The sequence below is a fragment of the Megachile rotundata genome, chromosome 14 (genome assembly GCF_050947335.1).
Source record: "Megachile rotundata isolate GNS110a chromosome 14, iyMegRotu1, whole genome shotgun sequence".
Classification (NCBI taxonomy): domain Eukaryota; kingdom Metazoa; phylum Arthropoda; class Insecta; order Hymenoptera; family Megachilidae; genus Megachile; species Megachile rotundata.
The window spans coordinates 13,998,010-14,021,262 of NC_134996.1; the positions used below are offsets into that span (position 1 = coordinate 13,998,010).

The following is a 23,253-nucleotide window of genomic DNA, read 5'->3' on the forward strand; positions in this document are numbered from 1 at the left end:
GGTCTTTCTTCGTCGCGTGTATCCGCTGTTTCGTTCGAGTACGACTAAACGGAGAGCGTGTATCGAACGAACACGAGTATACTGGGTGTTCTGATGCACACGATTTCGTAAGTTTGATAACGAAGAATCGTCGAGATGAATTTATATCGGAATGACTGTTTATTTGCTCGTCGAGCATGAGACTTGACAATAACTGTTGCAATTGGGAGCCTGAACGTTGTTCTCCAAGGTTTCTGGCCATTGTAGGGATATTTAGGGCTGACCTTGGGCTGTCCTTGAAATATTTTGTCAAGGTCAACGTTCCAAACAACTTTTGTCTACATGTGTTACCACTTAACTCGCTTAGCTTTCGAGATATCGGTGAAAATGTGTGGTAGTTGTATAGTTTAGTGAATTTCCTAGTGCTTTCTTAACGTTGTATTGCCTCTTTATTGCAAGGATCTTTTCTTTGAAATTAAAGTACAGACATGGTCAGGTATTCCCATTTGAATGAATCAAAAATATAACGTTCTAATACTAATACATTTGTAATAATTCTACGGATAGTAATAAGAAGGATATTTGAATCAGTGACATTCAAATCTGGCGCCCAACATTTGGCGGGAATTTCAAGAGCTCATCCGTCAAGTTCCAGTCTGAACCCAATATTTAAACCGAATACGGTCGTAACGATTTAGGAAAGGGTTATTAGCAAGATAAATGTTGGAGATTAAAATGGCCGCGTAATACAAGATGAACACCTTGTATAGACGGAGGGGCGCGTGTGCGCGCGAGATGAACGCGCGCGGGCGCATGTGTACAATCAAACATTGTTCATGATTTAGTCAAATATTGGCGAGATACACAGGTTTGTAGTACCTCTCAATGTATATCTGTCTGTGTATCATGCTGAATAATCCGCGGGAGATTGCACCTCGATTGTCCACCCGTTAACTAAGACTCGTTACGGTATCCGGGAACTCGGTAACGCCGTTCCCACCGGAATTCCCGTATTTCTATATTTGTTAATCGCCCGATAGTAGGGAATATAGTGTAAGCATTATCCATTATAGCGTCTCGAGCGGTGTTTAACACCGCGACTGCTATGAACACAGTCAGTGTCGCCATTAGCGTCTAGTCCCCAGCAAAAGTGGATATACACTGTTATGTACATACACATATTATATGTACAGATCTATATTATTATACTACATACAGTATAATGCATATAATAAATCTACATTATAGGTCTATGTAACTCTATGCTACACGAATAACTCTACATGAATGTAATATGTATTGAAATATTCAATGACACTAATAAGGTGACGAAGGGTCGATTTAAGACCAATAAAGCTAGATAGGTGTAATGGGAACTTATAATGCGTGACGTAAAAGGGGCAGATAAGATAATAAAAACAGCGGGGCCGTAAATTCGAACAACAGTGTCTGTCAGGGGAAAATCAATATGCTAGGAAAGCGATTCTATTCGGACCTATCTCGAAATTGTAAGCATTCGAAGAATCAAACTTTTCTTATTACCAATATATTTCAATCCACCAAAGATCAATGTCCACTCGATCGGTTATGTAAAACACCTTATGACGCGCGGAATACATCATATCACAAGATTTATATCTGACATGCGGTCCGATGAGGAACGTCCACTAACCCGTCGAATTTTTACACGACGATTTTCGTACTCGTCAAGCAAATCCGTAATTAATGAGCGAGTATCGATTGCATACACAGATTAGGACGTTCACACGGAACACCAAAGGAGGGGATCGTCCAATAAAAAGCGGTCGTCGAGTCAATGAGAACAGCCACCGAGTGCTCGTGCAAACGTAGCCGAATGAAAGTCAAATATTATCGGACGAATTTGTTAATACCCTCAGTCAGGAAAAAATGCATTCTTTTTTCCACGAAAAAGAACATCTGCAGAGTAATTGGTGATGGACTATATTGTGTTATACTTCGATCATGCCTGTTGGAATTCTGCATTCGATCAGAGCTATTGTGCTGATGGACTGCTTTTTAAGTTCCGAAACTTTCGGGCTTTCAAGTTTCTAAGTTTTCTCAAATTTTTTGAATTTCGAAGTCAATTACCAGGTGAGTGAATTTTTTAATTTCCAAATTTTTAAAACTTTTAGACTCTCTAATCTCTACGTCTGCAAGTCCTTATCCCAAATCTCTTCATCCTCGAGTTCCAAATTTCTGAACTCTCAAATTAAACCTCTTCTGAAATCCCAGTTTGTCGAAATACTCCATCATAAATTCCTTTAACAATAAATACTTTTGCCAAGCTTAAAATGGCGGAAAGGAGAGACAGATTGCAGCTGTGATTAGAGGTAAAAGTGCGTTGCTAGATAACTGAAATGTTTGCAGAAAAAATCCTTGTGACAGCAAAAAATAAGGAAAACGATTCTGAAGATTTTGCAAGTATCGAGAAAAAAAGCAAACGTTAGCTTGCGTGAGAGATGATGCAAGCCTCATAACGTAGTTTCATGCAATTTCTCGGATATTCTTAGCAACGTGACAGGAATTGGCAAGGTCAAGATCGTAGTCCGTCGATTAGAGTTTTCAAACAAAGAGTGAAAAAATTTCAGAATGCTTTTAGAGATAAAATTTAAATAAACAATACTGTGAACAATGCCTGATCGAATTCGGTGGAAATATGTTATCGAAAAATCATGATTTCGGTGATGTAATAATCGATTAAAATATAGAACAAATGTGAAGGAATTACAACGTATTATACATATACACGTGCTACCGAATTTTATCTTATTTTCGATCCGTCCACTTGGACGTTTTATCGTACATATCGGAAATCGCATGATTACAATACAAAAGTCGGCCAATGATTTCTTTGTCGTTCGGCTAGAATATTTCTCCATTGGTTTGTGTAATGTTACAGAGTTTTTGCACCTCAATTGTTAATCGCAGTTTTGAAAGAGTAATAATAAGATAATCTAGAGAATAATTAAATGAAATTATTAGAGAACAGCGGTACGTGAGAGCTTAAGAATCCATGGATCGAAGAAAAACAGGAAAAACAACGAGTTTCGCTTGTAAACTTTCTCGTTTGCTCGTCGCAAACAAAGAATTATAAGATAAAATTGCTCAATTGATCTTCCCTTTTTGCGTTTCTTTTTATAGCAGAATTTATGGATGCAAAATGAAACGATATATATAACTGGTAATCGATTATATTTATACTGAACTTGAGTTTCAGTAGTACGAACCATAATATCGCATACAGGTCTGATGAGACATGGTTTTAATTTTAGTTATTTTGATTCGGTAAACTGCATCGGAAGAGTAAATTTGTCGGTGTCTTATACTTTTTGGAATTAGTAATGTGACCAAATCCCAATATTCAGATTTCTATTTCCCCAAATCTGCAGATTCCTAATTTCGTATTACCCTAAATCTCTACGTCCCCAAATTCCATCATCCAAATTTCTATTTCTCCAAATCCCAACATCCCTAATTCCCAATGGCCCCAAATCTCTACGTCCCCAAATTCCATCATTCAAATTTCTAAAACCCCAAATTTCCATTTCCCCAAATCTGCACATCCCTAATTTCCAATGGCCCCAAATCCCATCATCCAAATTTCTATAATCCCAAATTTCCATTTCCCCAAATCTGCACATCCCTAATTCCTAATTGCCCCAAATCTCTACGTCCCCAAATCCCATCATCCAAATTTCTAAAACCCCAAATTTCCATTTCCCCAAATCTACACATCCCTAATTTCCAATGGCCCAAATCTCTACGTCCCCAAATTCCTACACCCCCAAATCCCCACCTCCCCAAATCTCCACCTCCCCAAATCTCCATCTCCCCAAATCTCCACCTCCCCAAATCTCCATCTCCCCAAATCTCCATCTCCCCAAATTCCCCTAAATCAAAATATTTCCCGCAACTCGAAGTTCGCCACAAAATCGCCAGGAATGGGAAAAGTGCAACATAAAAAGAATCGTGAAATTTTCGTAGAAATACGTGGATTTATTGAAACATTTACATCCTCGTTTGCTCTCGTCGTTCCCCTCGCTCGTCTCCGGCGTCAAATGAACGCAAACGGACGGAGACATCCTTTCTTTCCGCTCTCATGCTTACAATTATATCTGTGTTCGTGTATTCGTGTCCGTGTTAAGTGTATGTACATCCAGTCACCGATTCGTTTCGACCAAACTTTCGACTGGAGAGTTCGGACAGGTAAGAGTACCGGAACGGTTGAGAAACGGGGTTGAAAGGGGATGATTTCGGGGTCACGTTGTCGTAGGAGAATTTCTGGTGGACAGAAAAAGCTGAGAAACGCACAGGAACAATGGAAAGCGTAAACAACGACGACGAGATTTTCTGATACTTGCAGTTTCGCCCCTCGTTTGTATTATTTACTATAATGACCTCGTTATTATACTTTTAAAATGATGCTATCTATTCTACTAAAATAATCTCTGATTTTGTTCTTTGACGATTTACAGTCGTAGAGCTGTTCTGTAATTTTTCTTTCGTTAGATCTTGTTCAATGCTACTGAAACTCTACCACTGTTTAGGTTCCAAACACGTGAAGACACAGAAAGTATTTTAATTCTTGTGCACTGTTCAAATTTTACGTCACATTTCATATATGTTTGAACATGTAAAGGATAGAAAACATTCTGATTGCTTTATTAAGAAATTAGTGAGTATGGAATTTCCACGTTGATGCACAAGAATTAAAGTGACGTAGATCTTGTGCCATTTTGAGAATTAAATTCGGATCTGCCGTCACTTCTACAACTATGAAGAGCTTAAAACTGATACGGTAACTACTTTGCTATAATTTTGTTATCACACTGAACTTTGAATACTGTGAAACAAGTCGTAGCACTAAGTACAGTCATTTTGTGTTACAAATACATGAGACATTTTGAAATGAAATGTTCTGATTTTACACATTTCGAAATCGGTTCTTAGCACAACTGGCCAGTCATTTTCTAGTGCGAATTTTAATGAAATCTTTACGTAGGTACTTTCGACAAATATCAAGCTTCATTGATGCGTCCTAAGTGCCATTTTAAATTAGTTTTCTGTCATGAAATCGCGTTTCAAGTTAGTTCATTCGCTCCTTCTAATGACCAGCCATTTTGTATTACAAACACGAAACATAGTTATTTCTGTCAGACTTTAAGCTTTAAATTGTGTTAGACTCCTTACAGCTCGGTAGTCAATTTCCCAATGTGAAAATGAAAAATTTCTCGATTAAAGAATTTACCAAACTCGTCCTAAATTACAAGAAGCGATCGAAACACATATCGACTGTTAATCCAGAATGGATCAGAAAATAGGTAGAACGAGGGGCGATATTCCGTCGTCGAAAGGGAGCGTTTAACATGTAACGAAAGCCTAGAAAATGGATTCGATGATGTTGCTCGCAGCACGCAGCTCCCCTGGTCTCCTCTATTTACAGGGCGTTTCGTGGAGGGGCGTGTTTCAAAAGCAACCCTCCGACGGGGGTAAAGTCGAGGATATTACGCGACTGGGTCGTCCTCGAGGGGTTCCGTCTGTTTAGGGGATGCTTTTGAAACGCGCTGTACAATGCTCACTCTCGCACTCGTCATTCACTCGTCCATTCTTTATCTCCGATATTTATATATAATATGTATATACCTAACATAGTGTATCGTTAGACTCCATTTATTTATATATTTATATATATATATATATAGCTCTCTGTAACATATATAATATTGTACATCGTACACGTTGTGCGGCTATCTACACGTATCATACAAAAAAAACACTGGACGTGTCCTGCTTTCGACGCTTTCGATAAAATCTGTAAACGATTTTTCGTATCCTTGTGCCTGTGTGTGTCGTGTCTGTGTACGTGTGTGATCGTGTGGGCTCGAATAATGTACGTACGAACGCGCACCTCTACACGGGGATACACGGGCGTCTTTGCAAGCCTACGTTCATTAATTTAGACTTATTCTCACGGGTTATCACATTTTTTGCTCTACGCCGACGCTCTCGCGGGTTCGAGCCAGCCATCGCGAATTCAGCCCTGTCCTTCCATTTTCGTCCTTTAACCTCCTGGCATGAATCAAAGTCTTTACATTTCATTTTAACCAAGTTTCAAGTAATAAAGATTATATGTAGTAAGTCTGTTCAGAATGTTGGGTTATAGAGCAGACAGGTTCATCTGTTAAAAATTGCAAACCATTAAGATTTTTTATCGATTGAAAGATTTAACAACTGGAAGAAGAGAACATTGAAGTCAAAAATATTTTCTTGTACGGGAATTACGTGCACGATTCACTGAGTCATCTTCAACAGATAGTCGAGCATTAATCTATAGAATGATAAATAATCTAACGATCAACGATCCTGCTCCTTATCTCCAAGAACTGTGATCAATAAAAAGCGACTGGTTTACCAAGGTAAAAGTACTACTTAATTGTCATTTCAATTAAAACTAGGTAAAATTTAAATTTACACGAATTTTGATTTTGTATCAAATCCAGTTAAAATGTTAAAATATAAATAGTCAAAAATTAATATTTTGTGCATCGTCAATGTAAAGAATTTTGCAGTAAGAGTGTAAAATATGGAGTCATCGATATCTATAGTTCCAAAGATCCAAATGATCGTCGAAGAAAAAAAATATTTTCTCTTCTGTGGAATATTTGCAATCACACCGTGTGTATTTTATAGCTATAAAATTTGATCGCTTTTCAAACACTTCGCTGAGAAAGACTGCATCGTTGAAACGATAGCGATCAGTGTTTTGCTTATCTTGACAAGCATAATAAACTAATGAAAAAGAAAATAAGAGTCTCACAGAAAAAGATGCTGGATCCATAAAAAAGATGTTGAAAGTACCAGATCAGGCACGACAAAGATGAGATTTCATCGAGATTCGACAATTTCGAGTACAATCTAAATACGTTTCACAAAAATATCCTACATTCAACATCAACGTCGTAAGTGGACGAGGGGGTGCAAAAATTTGAGACTCGCAGCATTTAGAAATATGACAATCTGCTAATTTGAGAATTAATGCTTGCAAACTTTAGCAAATTTTCAAAAATTAAAAATCTAATGGCGTGCAAATTTTCACCAAATTTTTAACAGATAAAAAATATGATTCATGCCTACAAGGTTTCCTATCCCTTTTGCGTCTCGAGACACAAATTTCAACCGATGTGGCATCGAACCGAAGTTTTCCTAACAAACGAAAAAGTAATCGGAAGGACTGGCCATTGAGGATGTGCCACGCAACGGAAAATCGCCTGGTGCGTCGTTGTCGCGTATCACAGAAAGCCTTATGCGTAATCGAGGACGTCTCGAGGGATCGCGAAAGCGGAGATCGCGCGTGAAGCGTCGGACGAGTCGCGACGGTCAACGAAATCGCGACTTTCTACGTTCCGTTTCTTCGTAGATCGCAATCTATTAATCGTGTGTGTGTTGGTTGATTCGCAATAATGAGTCACGCATTTCGAGTGGCGCTTCATCGATGTCTCGATCGATTTCTTTCAGCCACGTACAGATCGAAGATTCGCGTATCGCCGTCGCTGCGATGTCGATCGCGATTTTCGAAACAACGTACACATTAACTATTTTATCCCTTAAACAAATCACTTTTGTGAATGACGACTCATCCAAAAAGACATAATATAAAGATTCAAGAGACTTTGACAATTTGAAGGAATAAAGCAAGAACGTGGAGATTCTAAAGGGATCATTCGTAAACAAGAGAAGCGATCTTGCACGTAGGGTCCTCAATTTTATATAAAAGTTATTAGCACATATTTTAACCCGACATATTTTTAAAGTATGCGAGACTGTTTCTGTCTACGGTACTGTACGTGGTCTCTCGTCTTACCGTCAACAAGCGGTAGTTCGGATTAAAGAAACTTGCATAGCAAGAAACGCGTGTTACGATCCAGAAACCGCGATCGACATCAAACGTTCCGGGTGCAATGGCTCCTCGAAATTTCGAAGAAACTCGAAAACAATCGTCCACAAGGCTCAACGACAACAATATAAGCAGCGAACTGTACAAATTCCTTAAGTAAGCAACAAAGTATCTAAAAGATCGCAGCAACCGGCTCGTCCGTCGCTCGAGGACGTTTGAATCTCGCGGGCTCCGTCGAGACACCCCGCACCCTGCGCACCACAAATCCCCCCATCAACAAACGTATCGACACTGGGCGACTGTCCAGCCGCGTGTTCGTACCTCGACGGGTATCTTCCCGAAACGCAGCTCACACGACGTCTTCTTCGTCGTCCTCTTCGTCGTCCTCGTCGTAGTCCTCCTCGTGTTCCTCGGGCCAGCAAGCGTCGGCTTCGTTGTCCTCGCAGCGTCGTCTTCGTCGCTGGTGACTCGAGGACGTGGTGAGGGAGGCGGTTGGTTGGGTGCACACCGACGTGGACGAGGCAGAGGGTGAAGCTGTCGATGTGGTCGGCGGATGATGATGATGATGAACAGGAAGAACGAGACTGGCTGTCTCGTGATTTCCGGCGACTGCGGTAGCGGCGTAGGCCGCGGCAGCAGCGACTCAGGCTAGGGCGTAGGGGTGCGCAGCGTGGTGTCACAAACCTGGGGCAGCCGTGGCGACGGAGGGCGGTGGTGGCGCGCTGCTACTCGCCACGCTGGTCGCGTGATGATACAGCGGACTCTGGTAATACTCCTGGTGATGGTGGTTGGTCATGTTGTGCATGGGACCGCCGGCGTTCGAGCCCGTATGCATCCCGTTGTGATGGTGATGGCTGGGCGGTGCTGAATGCGCGTGAGGATGATGCGGGGAGCCGAAATTCGCGTAACTCTGGTGCAACTGTTCGTACATCTTCATCTCGGGGGGTTTGGTGTCTTGGGCACCGGGCGACGTACCCGCCGTGGCACCAGGAAGTAGCCTGGTGATGCTGAACGGGTGACTGGCCGCCGTGTACGGAGGCTCCTGCTTCAGGCTCCCGGTCATCCCGTGATGCAGGGCCGCTGGGTCGGAGATCAGATGAGGATGAAGACTTCGACTAACCATGGCGGTGAGCTCGTCGTGAGCTGCGCCCAGATCGGGTCCTAAGAGACCACCTATGTCGGTTCCGTCGCTCTTGAGAGCCGCGTGGTGCTGATGCAGACTGGACACGTGGTGATGGTGGTGCGAGGACACCAAAGAATGGAGGTCCTTGTCGTCCTGCTGTTGGGGTCCGTGGTGCAGCGACGACGGGGTTTTCTTACCTGCGTGGGTCAGGTCGTGGGAGCTGGGACTGTTGTGTCCGGCGGCGATCGCGGCCGCAGCTCCCGCCGCGGCCGGTCCACCGTGGTGTTGCTGGTGTTGTTGGTGCTTGTTGTTCTGCCTGGTGAGCTCCTTCTTCTCGTCCTTAAACCTCTTCTGGCGGCGCAGGTAGCACCCGTTCTCGAACATGTTGCCGCTCTCGGGATGCAGCGTCCAGAAGGAGCCCTTGCCGGGCTTGTCGGGCGTCCTGGGCACTTTCACGAAACAGTCGTTGAAACTAAGAGAGTGCCTGATGGAATTCTGCCAGCGTTGCTGGTTCTGCCGATAGAACGGGAACAGATCCATGATGAATTGATAGATCTCGGACAGCGTCAGCATCTTGGTCGGCGCGTTCTGTATGGCCATGGTGATCAGGCTTATGTAGGAGTACGGCGGTTTCGCGTGCGTGTAACTTCTGCGGTACGGCTTGTCCGTTCTCGCGCGTTGCAACGCGGAATTAGGCGACTCGGGCTCCGCCAAGGACAGGGGATCCCGAGTAACGCCGGCGCTGCCGACTGTAGTCAGTGGACCGTATCCGACGGCACTCATGCAAGCACTACCGCCGCCCATGGAAGCGCTCCCGTAAGTTCCCATGCCACCGCCGCCCATCGACGCCATCCCCACAGCCGAACTCATGGTGCTCATGTTAAAACCACCGGCACTTTGGGGACTACAACTAGGCCCGACTCCGACGCCCATCGACATGCCCATCGACACGCAGCCCATCGTGTTGATCGAGCTGTACGTCGGCGCCATGCTGCCCATCGTGGACATCGTGGCGCTGGTCATCGCGCCGCCTAGGCTACCAGCGTCGCTGTACAGCTTCTGCGACTGGAGCATGGTCATAGAGCTCACCGGTGCCGGGGTGGCGGGCTGCTGTCTGCTCGTCAAACGGGAATCATGAAAGCCGCGGTACCAGGGCTGCTGGTAATGCGATGCTCCCTTAATCTTCTCCCCGTGGACGGGAATCCTATCGCGTTCCTCGCACTCGTCCTTCACCGCACTCTTCGAGATCGTTCTTCAGGCTAATTTACCCCGAGCAAAAATTCACCGTTCAAACTTCACTTTTCCTTTTTTCCAAACAAGAGTCGTTCCTTCGTACACAGCCGCGCACTGAATCCCTATCACAATCCTGTTCCTCGAAGGTGGATCACTCGATCACTGTTACGTCCCCGCACAAAAGCTGATCCGCGACGGTCAGGTTCTTTCAACAACGCGACGCGACTAGTACGCGGGCGGATTCGACGACGCGGCTGGCTGGTCGCGCGGCCAGCACAGGCTGAACACACAAGAGCAACGATCGTGGTTGTTTGAGCGGGGCCTGTTTGAGCCACCTCACCTCCACTCTCCCTCATTCACCAGTCAGGTCTCTCTGTCTCTCTGTGTGCCGTGTGGATGGAGGCCGGTTAGCGAGTGTACTCCGCTACTCTTGAGTCTCCCGATCTTGTTCAAACATCCCCCACTTCGAGCGCCCTCGGCCGCGCCCGTTTTGCCCTGCTCCGACAATCACGAGCCGTCTGCCACCACCGCCCGGCACCGTCCACCAATCCTGGACTGCCGTGCGGTTACAAATGTGTCCCCCTCGTATCGCGTGAATCGGTGGCGCGATAACGCGAGCAGGCTGGACGTGCCGGGAACGCGCAGCTGCGGGAAACGCCGCTTGCGCAATATCCCGCAGGACGCCAGGCAACGACGCCCGACCACGACGTCCCGACGGCCGCGTCGCCTTCGCTCTCTCATGTCATGTCAACTGTCTGCCTGCCACGCATTTGACACCTATCGGCGCGCGTCACGCGTCGCGCCAACGCTTTCCTTTTTCTTCCTCTCGCTCCGTTTTCTTTCCTCTCGCGATTTTCTTTTTTTACTTTTCTCGAACGTTTTCGACCGCGTTCTTCTATCGTTTCTCCTCTCCACACGATTCGCCCTGTTTCCCCGTCGTTGCCTGTTTTTGCGCTTTTTTTACCGGCTCGCGCGCGCGCCGGCTTTTCTACTCCACTCGCTTCCGGCTTTTTCGTGCCTCCAGTTCGAGTTCGAGTTTCGCCTGTCCGCGGGCATCGCGACGCTCCGCGAGCGACTGCAGCCGCCACGGATCAACAGCTCGAAGAGGGTTGCTCGAGAAACAACGCAGGTTCGTTGTCAAACTTCTTTCTGAGGCCTCCTTCTACGTTTTTCTTTATCGATAGCATTTTTTCATAGATGGTAGTCGATCGAATGTTTTGGGTTTCATAGAGGATGATTTTCAAACATGGCTTACCAAAGTTTTTAATATTTTTACCATAGGTTTGATCCTAATAGCCATTAAAAAATTTACATTGCATGTTTGCAGTTTTGAAATATTGTAAACATTTGATTATCGATATAATTTTTTCGTTGCACGATCGTCTTCCTTCTGAATGATTCAGAAATCAACCTGTTTGAACAGATGCTTACGCGATCTGATTAATTAACGATTTCTTGCTCGTTATCGATTTTGATTTATTAGCGCGCGATACGAATCCTTAATCTCGTGAATAATCTACTCGCATAATCGAATATTACAAACATTACGGATAAATTTAACAACGTGTCGATTACATAAGTCGATGACTTATTTTATTTATCGTGGCTCGAACAGAGTCGAATGAGTACACTCAGTCTGGATTCGTAAGACACCCTTCATAAGTTTTATTATATCTACATTGATTTACAACTACACGTTATATCACAACCTTGTGTAGCTTATCTCATACTTGTAGAGCCATGTATTATTTCCACACATTATATCGCTTCGCGTTATATCACCTGGTGTAAGGTATGCGTTGTATTACGAATTGCATAGTCGATTGTATCACCAATGCTGCAAACCTCGCATTATATCACCACTCATAACCTCTCCCCACAAAGTAAACGTTGTCGATTATACTTACATCGATTATTTGAATAAAAAGCAAATTAACGCGTGGGTTAATGAAACACCCACGTCTCTGACGACTGTTTTCGCAATCGGTCGGCTAAAAGTGGAAAGTTATCGTAGGTGGCTACTGATCGACTAAATTTAGCGTATTTCGATTGATTCAATTAGCTCGAAGAAATCGCATGGAGCACTCGAGCGGTTATTTCGAATCCAAATACACACAATTTCAAAGTGATTCGACAAATATTTGCTATATATTTACTCTGACAAATATTAAAATGTTTGAACATAGTAAACGAACATGACGCTAGATCCGAGCTAGTACATTGTTCTCGAGAGATAATATAAACAAATTTGACACGGTATAAATATTGAAGTTTACGGAAACTCACCAATAAGTCGGATCAGAACCGTGTTTTTGTTACCTGCGTTAAAATTAGACAAATCAAACAAGATCGATAACGTTTAATTGTAAGTACAAATGTACACGTACAATATTTATCTATACCTGTAACATCGATAACTCTAAACATCCACGTAAATTCACTAATATTTACGATCGAATTAAAACATATTGATACTCGTGTCAATCGAAAGGCTAACTTTGATAATTAAAATCGATCTATCAATGAATACGAGTACTATTATTTACTTGTTTACATTTTACGATATATCCCTTTAATATTTGAGTATCAAAAAGTAGGGTTAGCGATAAATGTTTCTCATTAATTTCCAAGAAAGTCTTCACCGATTTACCAATCGAATTTCTCCGTTAAACTCGCGCCCCGTCGCTCGATCAGCGTCGATTAATCGTTTATCACGTCTCGAATAATTAACTGTCCGTGGCCCATGAATATTAAACGCGCGTAATAAAAAGAGATCGGATTTTCGGCAGATAATTCGGTTAGCTTAACTCGATCCGTCGCTTCATTCGCTCTGATGCCGCCGCTCCAAAGCTCTAAGTTTATACTGCTGATCATCCCTTCATTTTCCAACAAATTTTAGAACATTAAATAAATTTTAGTCAAATTATATTTTCTCTAAAACAGCGACGGATCGTGAATAGTGTTCCATGTTGAATTTATTTCAGATTTAAAATATTGTCAGGAGAAACGTCGTAGCATGGAATAATTATCAGCCAGGGCCTGGTCCCTCGTAATTCGGCTCTAATGCAACTGATAAGCGATAATTCGTGATAACAGGCATGTGCATCGATCGAGAGGCAAGCTTAAAACTCCTACAAAATATTTAGTGCCTGGAAAAAATATGCGTGATATTCTTGTTTGGGTTTGGGAATTTTGGGATATGGGAACTTGGAGATTTGGAAATTTCTGAATTTAGTAATTTGAGAAATTTGGAATTTCAGAATGTGGGAATTTGGGGATGTAGGGATTGCCATATGTGGAGAGTTGGGGATGTAGGGATTTGGATGTGTGGAGATTTGGGAATGTAGGGATTTGGATGTGTGGAGATTTGGAAATGTAGGGATTTGGATGTGTGGAGATTTGGGGATGTATGGATTTGCATGTGTGGGGATTTGGACATGTGGAGATTTGAGAATGTAGGGATTTGGACATGTGGAGATTTGGGAATGTAGGGATTTGCATATGTGGAGATTTAGGAATGTAGGGATTTGCATATGTGGAAATTTGGGGATGTAGAAATTTGGATGCGTGGGGATTTAAACATGTGGAAATTTGAAAATGAAGGGATTCGGACACGTGGAAATTCAGAAATGTAGAAATTTAGACACGTAAAAATTCGATAACATAAAAATTTGTACACGTGGAATTTTGAAACTGCAAAAATTAAAAAATGTGATCCTTTCAAAAGCACCAAGATGATCCGCAAATCGTTTACAGTCACTTTAGTACCACTTATTATCCACAACAACCATAAGAGTAACCCCCTGCAAGACCGTTTGTTTTCGTTCTTGCGGTTGCTCGATCGTAAACACCATAGGATTATCTTCATGGGACACGCCATCGCTGTTTCTTTCCTCGTGGTTCAAACTTAAGCACAGAAAGAAATCCGGATTTTCCGAAGGCTCTTTTTTATTGCCCTTATTTCAGTGCACGAAGATGACACTGTTTCGAAGGATTCATCCCTTGCTAATGGGGTGGTACGTAACACCATCCGTTTACGTGATTATCAATTGTAATTCCTAATCTATAGATTAAAGTGAAGGATTATCAGAGTATTTTAGTATTATCGTCTTAGAAGGACCCTTCGAGTACATTTTTCTCTTCGACATAAAAAATGCTGTTAACAAAAAATTCAACCTATGGCAGGTTTTTGCATATTCTTTTATTAAAACATATAAGGGTGTTTTTTATTTTAACTTCTCGGGTTTTAAACAATATTACGAGTAGCAGGCATTCTTTTCTATCATAAAAATGAAATTGACAACAAATATTTATTTGATCTTTCCAGTAGCATCTGTTACGAAAATCAAATTAGCAATAGTTATTATTTCCTCATGAAAATGACCACCAATTTCGCATCTCCAGTCCGTTATCAACGGTGTTAATAATAAGAAAAACACGAATGGACCACCCAAGGAGGTCCAGGTAGAGCCATCCTTCAGAACCTGCTCCTTCCTCGTTTCATCCTCGTCTCATCCCTCTCCTTATAAAAATGACAAAACACTTTTATCGACCCTTGACTCACGTGTTTCGGTGCTTCCTTTGCTCGAACTTCCAAAATTCGAAAACCGGCAAATCCAGAAAATTGGTGAACTGGAAATGTCTACCGAATAATTCATCAAATTACCCCTAATTTGGAACGGAGAATAGCGTGCTCGAAAAAAAAAAGAAAAATGGTAGAAAGTCGACGAAAGGGAAGAGTGAATTCGTCTTTGTTCGAATCGATCGCGGTCGCGATACGCGTAATCTAGGTCAAATAGCAAATCGTTATTTAATCGTAGATTAAGGATCGCTACTAATCGAAACAAACAGCACTCGATTGCGCACTTGTGCTCGAAACGTGGATCGCTGGGAGGGAGTGATTTGTTGTAACGAAGAACCGGCGCGCTTGGCACAATGTAGCTAGCCCACTTGTTTACAGGGACAATATTTTCATTCCGCAAACAATTGGTGGCTCGATAAAGACCCGCTGTACAGGTGGGTGCTCGGATCTAACGTTGTAACGCGCCGCCTGTTCGTGAATGGCCTCCTGTACATGTGTGTGTTTACGAATCTCTCGAGTAAAGTATTAGCCGACTCTAAACGCTTGAATCATCGAGTTGTATGCCTTCGATTCGTCGGCCCATCACTTCCTCGCGATAGTTTACCGCTTCTTTTTTGTCCTCCTACGCTTTCAACTTATAAGAATAAACTGTTAATCAAAAAGGACCAATTCACTTTCTTCTTACAAGTAAATTAAATTATAAATTAACACTTCTCAAAAATGAGTACGAATATAGGCAATTTATGAAGAGGGTATGGAAGAGTAAGTGGGTGCAGGAATTGAGTCACTCAAAAAACGATACACCCGCGTGTGCTTTATCGTTCCCGACGAGTTGCAGACCTAACCCTAGGACCAGTCACGTGCTGTGCGTGCCTCGTCGAGCTTTTCCCAGATTTGCAGCCCTCGAATTGTCCGACGGCCTATCTTCGACGAGGAGGACCCAACCACCCCATTGGATTCGGTTGAGGCAAAAATAATAGACTCGTCGCACGTTCTCGAGGATCAACGATCCTCCACGATTAAACTGCACAAAAATAGCCTAAGATTCTAGGTTAGTGATTTGCCAGGATATCAACATTTCTTTTCTACATTAATTCTAGAAGTGGATTTTTATTTTGAATGACAAGAATGGTATTGGTTAAGATGATAATAGTTTATTTAACTAATACAATATTACAATTCATTTCATTTTTAATACAAAAATATAATATTTTATATAACAATATTAAGTTAAAATTATTTAGAAAAATTACTAACTATAATACCAAGCTAAAATTTTCAAGAAATATCGAATGTCCATCATAAGGGTTGTAACGATATTCATGATATGCCATGGCACGCTTTTTCCCCAATATTCCCGTCCATGTCTTGTCTTTTTTCCCGTAGCCAAGTAGGCGGACTAGTGTTTTCCGGACGTGACCTAACCGCGGATGCACCTGATTTTCCGTGATTTGGGTCGACTCTCGCGAAACATTGACTTCTTGATCCTAGGGCCGGTTTGTTGTTCGTAAAGTCTTGAAACAACAAACCCCTTGGGCGAGAACCGTCGTAAGCGCGTGACAGGTATTTCTAGTTCGACGTGTGTCCTTTTCGACCCGGTGAAATATTTTTCTAGGTCGGATTTCGGCTGACGAGATTTCGGGGATGAAAACTGACGTTCCCGTGATTGTTCAGGGGCGGCTTTGGATCTAGAAAAAGAGACAGAAATTATTTTGCAGACGTTCTTTATGTTACTTATTAAAAGCTTCCACAAGATATAATTAATGAATTATTTGCTGAAAATATTTATAGTTATTTCTATCACATTTCATAGTAAATTTGTAACGAGGGCAAAACCTAATTCAAGTCCAGCAACCTTGGGTTTTTCCTAAGGCAGGAAAATTAGTTTTGACCCGATTATACCGGTGCTTAATGGGGTTCACACGTTCCCGTTCGTTCCTCTCTCACGCAAATGTTGTGACAGCGATTTACGAAGTCACAGGCTAAGATTTGCACGAGCTTAACACCCTTCGACCACTCGGTTCAAATCTGCACTTTCATTGTTACATTTCCCCAGAATTCCACAGCTGCTAAGTTAGAAACATTTTCAAAATTTTGAATATACAACTTTCCCTTATTTTACGATTATATTAATAATCGCGTTAACTAGTTGATAGCAGGATTAAATTGATACTGTATCAACTGGTGGGTGATGCCTGTAAGTGTGCCAAAAACTTGAAGAAAGAAAGAGTTGAGCGACGATTATGGCAATATAAATAGATGAGAGCTGTTCGATCTTGGGGATCTTGAATCGGCTCGCGTCGCTTGTTTGTCATTCGTGGCAAATCGGTAAATATTTGCAAGTAATAACCGAGCCGCTTGCAGGATCAATAGAACACAATTGCGAGAGACAAGGATGTCTGCAGACATTGAATCGTTTCGCGACGATCCCTCGAATCGTTTGCGCAAACTTTTTAACCGGTAAACGCTGAGTTATACTCGGAGATGAAATAAATAAAATCATATCGTTTCTTTACAAGAATTATTACATAATCAAAACAATCTCTAAACAAAAGAAGTTCGATGAAGCATTAAAGATGTCTGCTGTCTCCTAAGAGGGTTAAACTGGCCCATAAGATCACGACCAATGTTACAAATTTTTTGATCAATATTCCTGTAATTACCAATATATCTGACCCTCACAAAGTTACATATTTTTGTGACCCAATGAATCACTCAGATTCCAGAAGTGAGGAACAAAAGAGTCGTAAATCGTGACTCAAAGTGTCAAAGATAATGACCAACAGATTCGACAGTTTTCTTTATGATCTTGTTTACTAGACTCGATGACCCATTAGTCAGAATGACCCAAAATGGTCCTGATACGTCAAGCAAGCAATAGTATCTTATTTGATGCCAAAGTACCATGGCACGAAAAACATATTAGTCACGTGAAACTTTAAACCTTGAAATTCACGTACCCATTCTACCATTAATATTCAATAAAACGCCTGAATCATGTCTTTTCATGTCACCAAATTGCAAAATCCGAAAATTGCAAACAGAACCATAAAACATAAACTGGGGTTCGTGTTTTATTGTTCGTCGTGATTGCGTCACATCACTTTATTGCCGGAACAAGAAACTCTGGCCGTTTCCCTTTTTCCCTTTTCCGGGATGCAGGGTGTCTTTGAAGGGTCCGATGGCGCAAAGCGCCGCCATCGTAAATCGATTATCGTTTTACTGCAGGATTTTTCGTTCCCGTTCGCGCGTCCACCTCGGTTCCCTCTTTCGTTGTTTCAAAAACCGGCCACCTTTTTACCTGACGCAGGTACTTACAGGCCGTTTATGGCATCCTCGTGAAACCTATCGTTCTTTCTGCGAGTCTCGTAACGCCGATTATGTGGCAGACGATGCGTCGGAACCACGAATATACGATCGCGAGCGTAATTTCGCATTACGCCCGTATTATCGGTAATTCTTGCTACCGCCATGTTCGGACAGGGTAAATAACCCTGAGGCCTTTGATCGATAATGCGAGTGGTATACGTGCCGACGAGCTGCCCTATCGAACGCTATGATAAGATTTTTTTAAACATTCTTTCATTCAAAATCGTTTTCCTTTTTTATCCGATCATTTTGGACAAATGTTTCTACATAGACACAATTTAATTCATCCGCATTTGCGTTAAACTTGTTCAAACCTTCACTACTTCAAACCATCACATCTTTAAACCAACATCAAACCATAATTTCAAACGATTCGCTCCTAACATTCCACAGTTTAAATTCATAATTTTGTACAAATACTTTTATCGTTCAAATTACCCAGATCTGTTTACTGTATACTTCGAATGCATCACAGATTACAGAAGACAGTAAGAAAGTAAACGAGATAAACAAAGCAGATAGTTGATCGCGCATTCGACGATAAACGAGCAATCGAAGAGTTTCGATATTTTCCAGCGTGGAAAGGACTATCGTGTCCTGCGCGAGTACAAAAGCAGCACGCGAGGAATCGATTGTGCAAACAAGACCGGTGCGCAACCCTCGGCCCATGTCGATCTTTCGTTAAGTTTTCGTTTCGTGCTTCTACAAACGATAAGTTTCCCGAAAGATTATTTGAAGCAAATCACCCAAAATTAACAGAGCTTATATTAAAATTTGTTCGATTACTCGATAACAATTATGAAAAAATATTAAATAATGATTTTGAATAAAATTAAAAGTTTCTGAGTTTAACTTAGGTTTTATTAAAGTTATGGAATAAGAATACTGAAGTATGACATTGATCATCCGAGTTCATAACGTGTTCTATCCAGGCAACTTCCGGCTCGACATACTCTGTAGGGATCGATATTTCGCGGGGAGTCGCAGACCGTGAGATAATTGAAAGCCGTCGGAAAATCGTGCGAGTCATCGCGGACCAAGGGGGTGATATTATTAAAATTGACTCGTGGTAGGAAACAGCGGTCGAGAAATCGCTGCCAATTCGAACCGTTTGATCAACCTGGCTCATCCACCACCTGCCATCTTTTTTTCCACGTGTTCATCGATCGCGGTTTCCTCCTCGTTCGAAATGGACATTGAACATTTAGGGAACCAACTTTATTGTTCTACGTTTACTTTCAAAATTGTGGTTATCGGTTTCCAAGTTTCCTTATTCTCAAATTTTCCAATTTCGGGTTGTTGGAGTTCCTCGTTCTCAAATTTAGAAATTTCAAATTTGCTGATCTCCAAAGTCCAAATCTAGCAAGTTCCTAAACTCTAAATCTTCAAATCTCCAAATTCCTAAATTACCAAAGCTCCAACTTTTGAAATCCTTAAATCCTCAGATCCCCATATTCCCATATCCTCAAATCCTCAGATCCTGAAGTCTTCAAATCCCCAAATCCCCAGAATCCCAAAGTTCCCAAATGCCCAAACCCCCAAATCCTCAAATCCTCAGATCCTGAAGTCTCCAAATCCCCAAATCCCCAAAATCCCAAAGTTCCCAAATGCCCAAACCCCCAAATCCTCAGATCCTGAAGTCTCCAAATCCCCAAATCCCCTGAATCCCAAAGTTCCCAAATGCCCAAATCCCCAAATTACCAAATGCCCAACCCCTAGTTCAGAAATTCCCAATTCTCCATATCCCAAATTCCCCAAAGTCCTAATCTCTCACCGACCTACCTCCAAAAGTGTCAACTCCCCAAATTTCTAAACTATCACATCTCGAACATATGTACATTTCCTACGACAAAATTGTAACGTTCAGAAATAGAATGGCAACAGATAGTGGATACATTTCTCCTGAAAGGATGGAAACAATGTTTTGCTATCATCGTCACTATCATCTACATGGAGCCTTTTACTGTTCCAGACGATCTTCGTGGGAGGCTGCACAGCTAAAACAAACATCCATACACAAGAATAACATCTTTCGCTAATCACAACACTTGGAGCGCCCTGTACACGAACGAGATGGCGACGATAGAAAAACATCGTACCGGTCGTTGAAGTCTCTTGGAAAAATGACGTTGCCTTTCGGTAGTTAATGAAGTGGTCTCGCGTGAAAATTTATGCTACGGCATAATATTATTCGATGTAACCACAGATATAACCCGATCGAATCTATCGATGTTCCTCCACTTTTATTCTTCCATAATCGAACATTTTATGAAACTCATGGCTGTTACAATTCTTTCGTTCTTCTCAGAAATTTTATCAAATATAATCTTTTATGAAATATAAAGCGGGGGAATAAATAAAATATGACATCTCTGTGTATACTTTGTTTTATTAAAATCTCAAGAGTACATGTAACTTATCGATTAAAACAAGTCTTTAAAAAAAAGTCGATACAGTTCTGTTTAGTTCAGCTAATTAGTAATTCAGCAACACAAATTTCACGCACACTCGATAATAAAATACATGAACGTCGTAAAAAGGGCACTTTCGATAGCTGCATTCGATAAAAAAATACAATTGGAAACCTTGCGATCTTGATGGCACTTCCACATCGATTGAGTATATGGTGCATTAAAATATACGGTGATCAACTTACTGTAAGTACTTCTATGTGATTACTATCGTTAATTACGGATATAGTAGTGAAACGGTGTTCGATTATTTAATCTTCCAACGATGGCTAGATTCTTGCAATTTTAGTAGATATTTTGCAATGTGAAGCTTAATTTATTTTGAAAATCTAGCTCCATCGTTCGAGAGTTATTATTGCGAACTGTAACTTTTGAATTGAGATTACAAATTTGTCAGAAAACCCTTAGAAAACTATGAGCTACCATTTTATCGATACAATAAATATATTTTATGAAAATAGAACAGGCTATTATTATTGCGATTCGAGTGATAACGAGCCTACAAGGTTTCCCAGTAATTCAAATTAATTTTGCCACAAGAAATATAATTCGAAAGTGAAAGATCAAATTTTGAAGCACCCTGTATTGTCGTTATCACCCTTATTTGCGTATATATTTACAATGTTAAGTAGATTTCGATCAAGATTTGGCTGATTACAGATTCTACCATTTTGTACAGGAAATCGAAAAATAGACAAAAGATTTCGTTGGTTACAAACTACGACACGAAAATATTAAGTTAACAACTAAATTCACATTTCCCTCATCCCTAAATTTCTACCATAGAAAACTGTGATAAATCATTGGACATAATTTAGTTGTCAACCTAATACGACTTTGCTTACGAAAATACTGTTTTTTACCTGAAACTCGTATTTGAAGGAAAACTTATAAACTACGCGTGTGCATAATAAATACATAATGCGAGTAACTATCTTGTAAAGTGACTCACGTTCATTTCTATATATTTTTTAAACATAGTAGTCAAAAAGGAGTTGATGAAATAATTTGTTTGTTTTCATTATCTTTGTATACATTGTAATAAAACATAAGTATTCTAAACAAACTAATATGTCGATCTCGCTTGAATAAACAACGTGAGTCACCGAGATATTATGTTTCTATAATGATATATATTATTTGATAACGGGAAGTAGAATCTGTGTACAAGATAATAAAATGCTAAGTATCTAATCTAGAAAACTTTAGTTGTTGTTTACACGAGATACGCTAATTAGTTATTTAATCAATATATTCGAAGTTGGTAGAAATTCGATTGCAAATACGATAACTGCGCAATCCGCTACGATAAGATGATACATTTATTACTAAATTAAAGCGATGCAGCGAGAAAAAGAAAAATGTTAATCGTTGCTTGAGAATGTACCTACATAATGACGAAAAATCACGAGAATGTGGCAAGTTAGGTATAAATGCTGTTTGATAAATAATTTTATTGTGAATAGGTGATTTTATTTTTGTCGAACGAATAATCCTGTGACGAATATAATATTTTTACACTGATAAACAGCAAACAATTTCGTGATATTTCTGTCATTTATAACTATGAGCCTATGTTAGTTCATAAAAAAATATATTTTTGAGCTATTCAAAACTATCTTTTCCCAGTTGATCGTTTGTGGACAAAATCTGATTGCACACAATTTAATAATTACCCTATTGGAATTTTTGCTAAATTATAAAACATCGGTATTTCACAAATCCGATATAAAACAAACAATGAATTCTGTATGTTCAGAATGCATGAAAAATTTTACATCATTAATGATTGCATCTAAATTTACTACAGAAACAAATCTTGTTAATAACATTAATGTTAATAAATCTTGATAACGAACCAGCGAGTATAAAAGACAAAAGGTTTGATTATAAAGCCTCTTTAATCGCGAAGGGTTACGCGTTGGCATTCGCGATGCGATAACAATGGAAAAAATTCTGGAAAATCGAACAGGCACGATAAGAATCTTGAGGAACCGTTTTCAAAAAATTGGGACGAATGAACGATCACAGGTAAGGTTGCGATTCTGAACGCTGCAACCCTTATACAATTGCTCGTTATTTTTTCTACTGATAATACGAGAAACAACCGCAATCGCACAAGGGTTGGAAAAGCACTTATCTAATCCTTAAACACAAACTTTATCCTTTAAGTACCAAAATTCAACCCTGTTTTGTAAAACAAAAATTTAATAAATATCTTATTAATTTTTCCTGAATTGCTTTAGAGACATCTGTTCTGTCCTATAAGAATCACTTGAGAATAAAGTTAAAGATTTTTTTGTTCATCTAATGTCATGGATCTACAAGCTTGATTCTTCTCAAATCATTTTCTATTATTTCAAGTCTTCCTTTCATTTTATGAAATTATTTTTAACTGTTCAAAATCTTCCAAACCTTCAGATGCCAAAAACAGGGTCAAATACTACCATCCAATCCATCGACGATTTAACCTACTTTGAACGATCAAACACTTAGCCTAAAAATCAGTAAAAGCTCCAAAAAATTAATCGACTATTCAAAATCCTTCGAAGATCTCAAAATTGTATACGGCTACTTTGAA

General features: G+C 40.8%; 1 protein-coding gene and 1 long non-coding RNA gene across 3 annotated transcripts; one reads left to right on the forward strand and one right to left on the reverse strand.

Annotated features, from left to right (window-relative positions):
- Positions 1-3,975: 3,975 nt before the first annotated feature.
- On the reverse strand, positions 3,976-10,746 carry LOC100876229 (silk gland factor 1). The gene has a single exon (XM_076539809.1). It carries the CDS (start codon positions 10,095-10,097, stop codon positions 8,571-8,573), a length of 1,527 nt encoding a protein of 508 aa, XP_076395924.1. The 5' UTR covers positions 10,098-10,746; the 3' UTR covers positions 3,976-8,570.
- A 639-nt stretch (positions 10,747-11,385) lies between these two features.
- Positions 11,386-23,105, forward strand: LOC105663875 (uncharacterized). 2 transcript variants are annotated; one of them, XR_013040496.1, is made up of 2 exons: positions 11,386-12,615; positions 20,174-23,105. It is a non-coding gene; the product is annotated as an uncharacterized LOC105663875 (long non-coding RNA). The 2 variants fall into 2 exon arrangements; XR_013040495.1 differs by lacking the exon at positions 11,386-12,615 and adding an exon at positions 16,514-18,850.
- Positions 23,106-23,253: the final 148 nt, after the last annotated feature.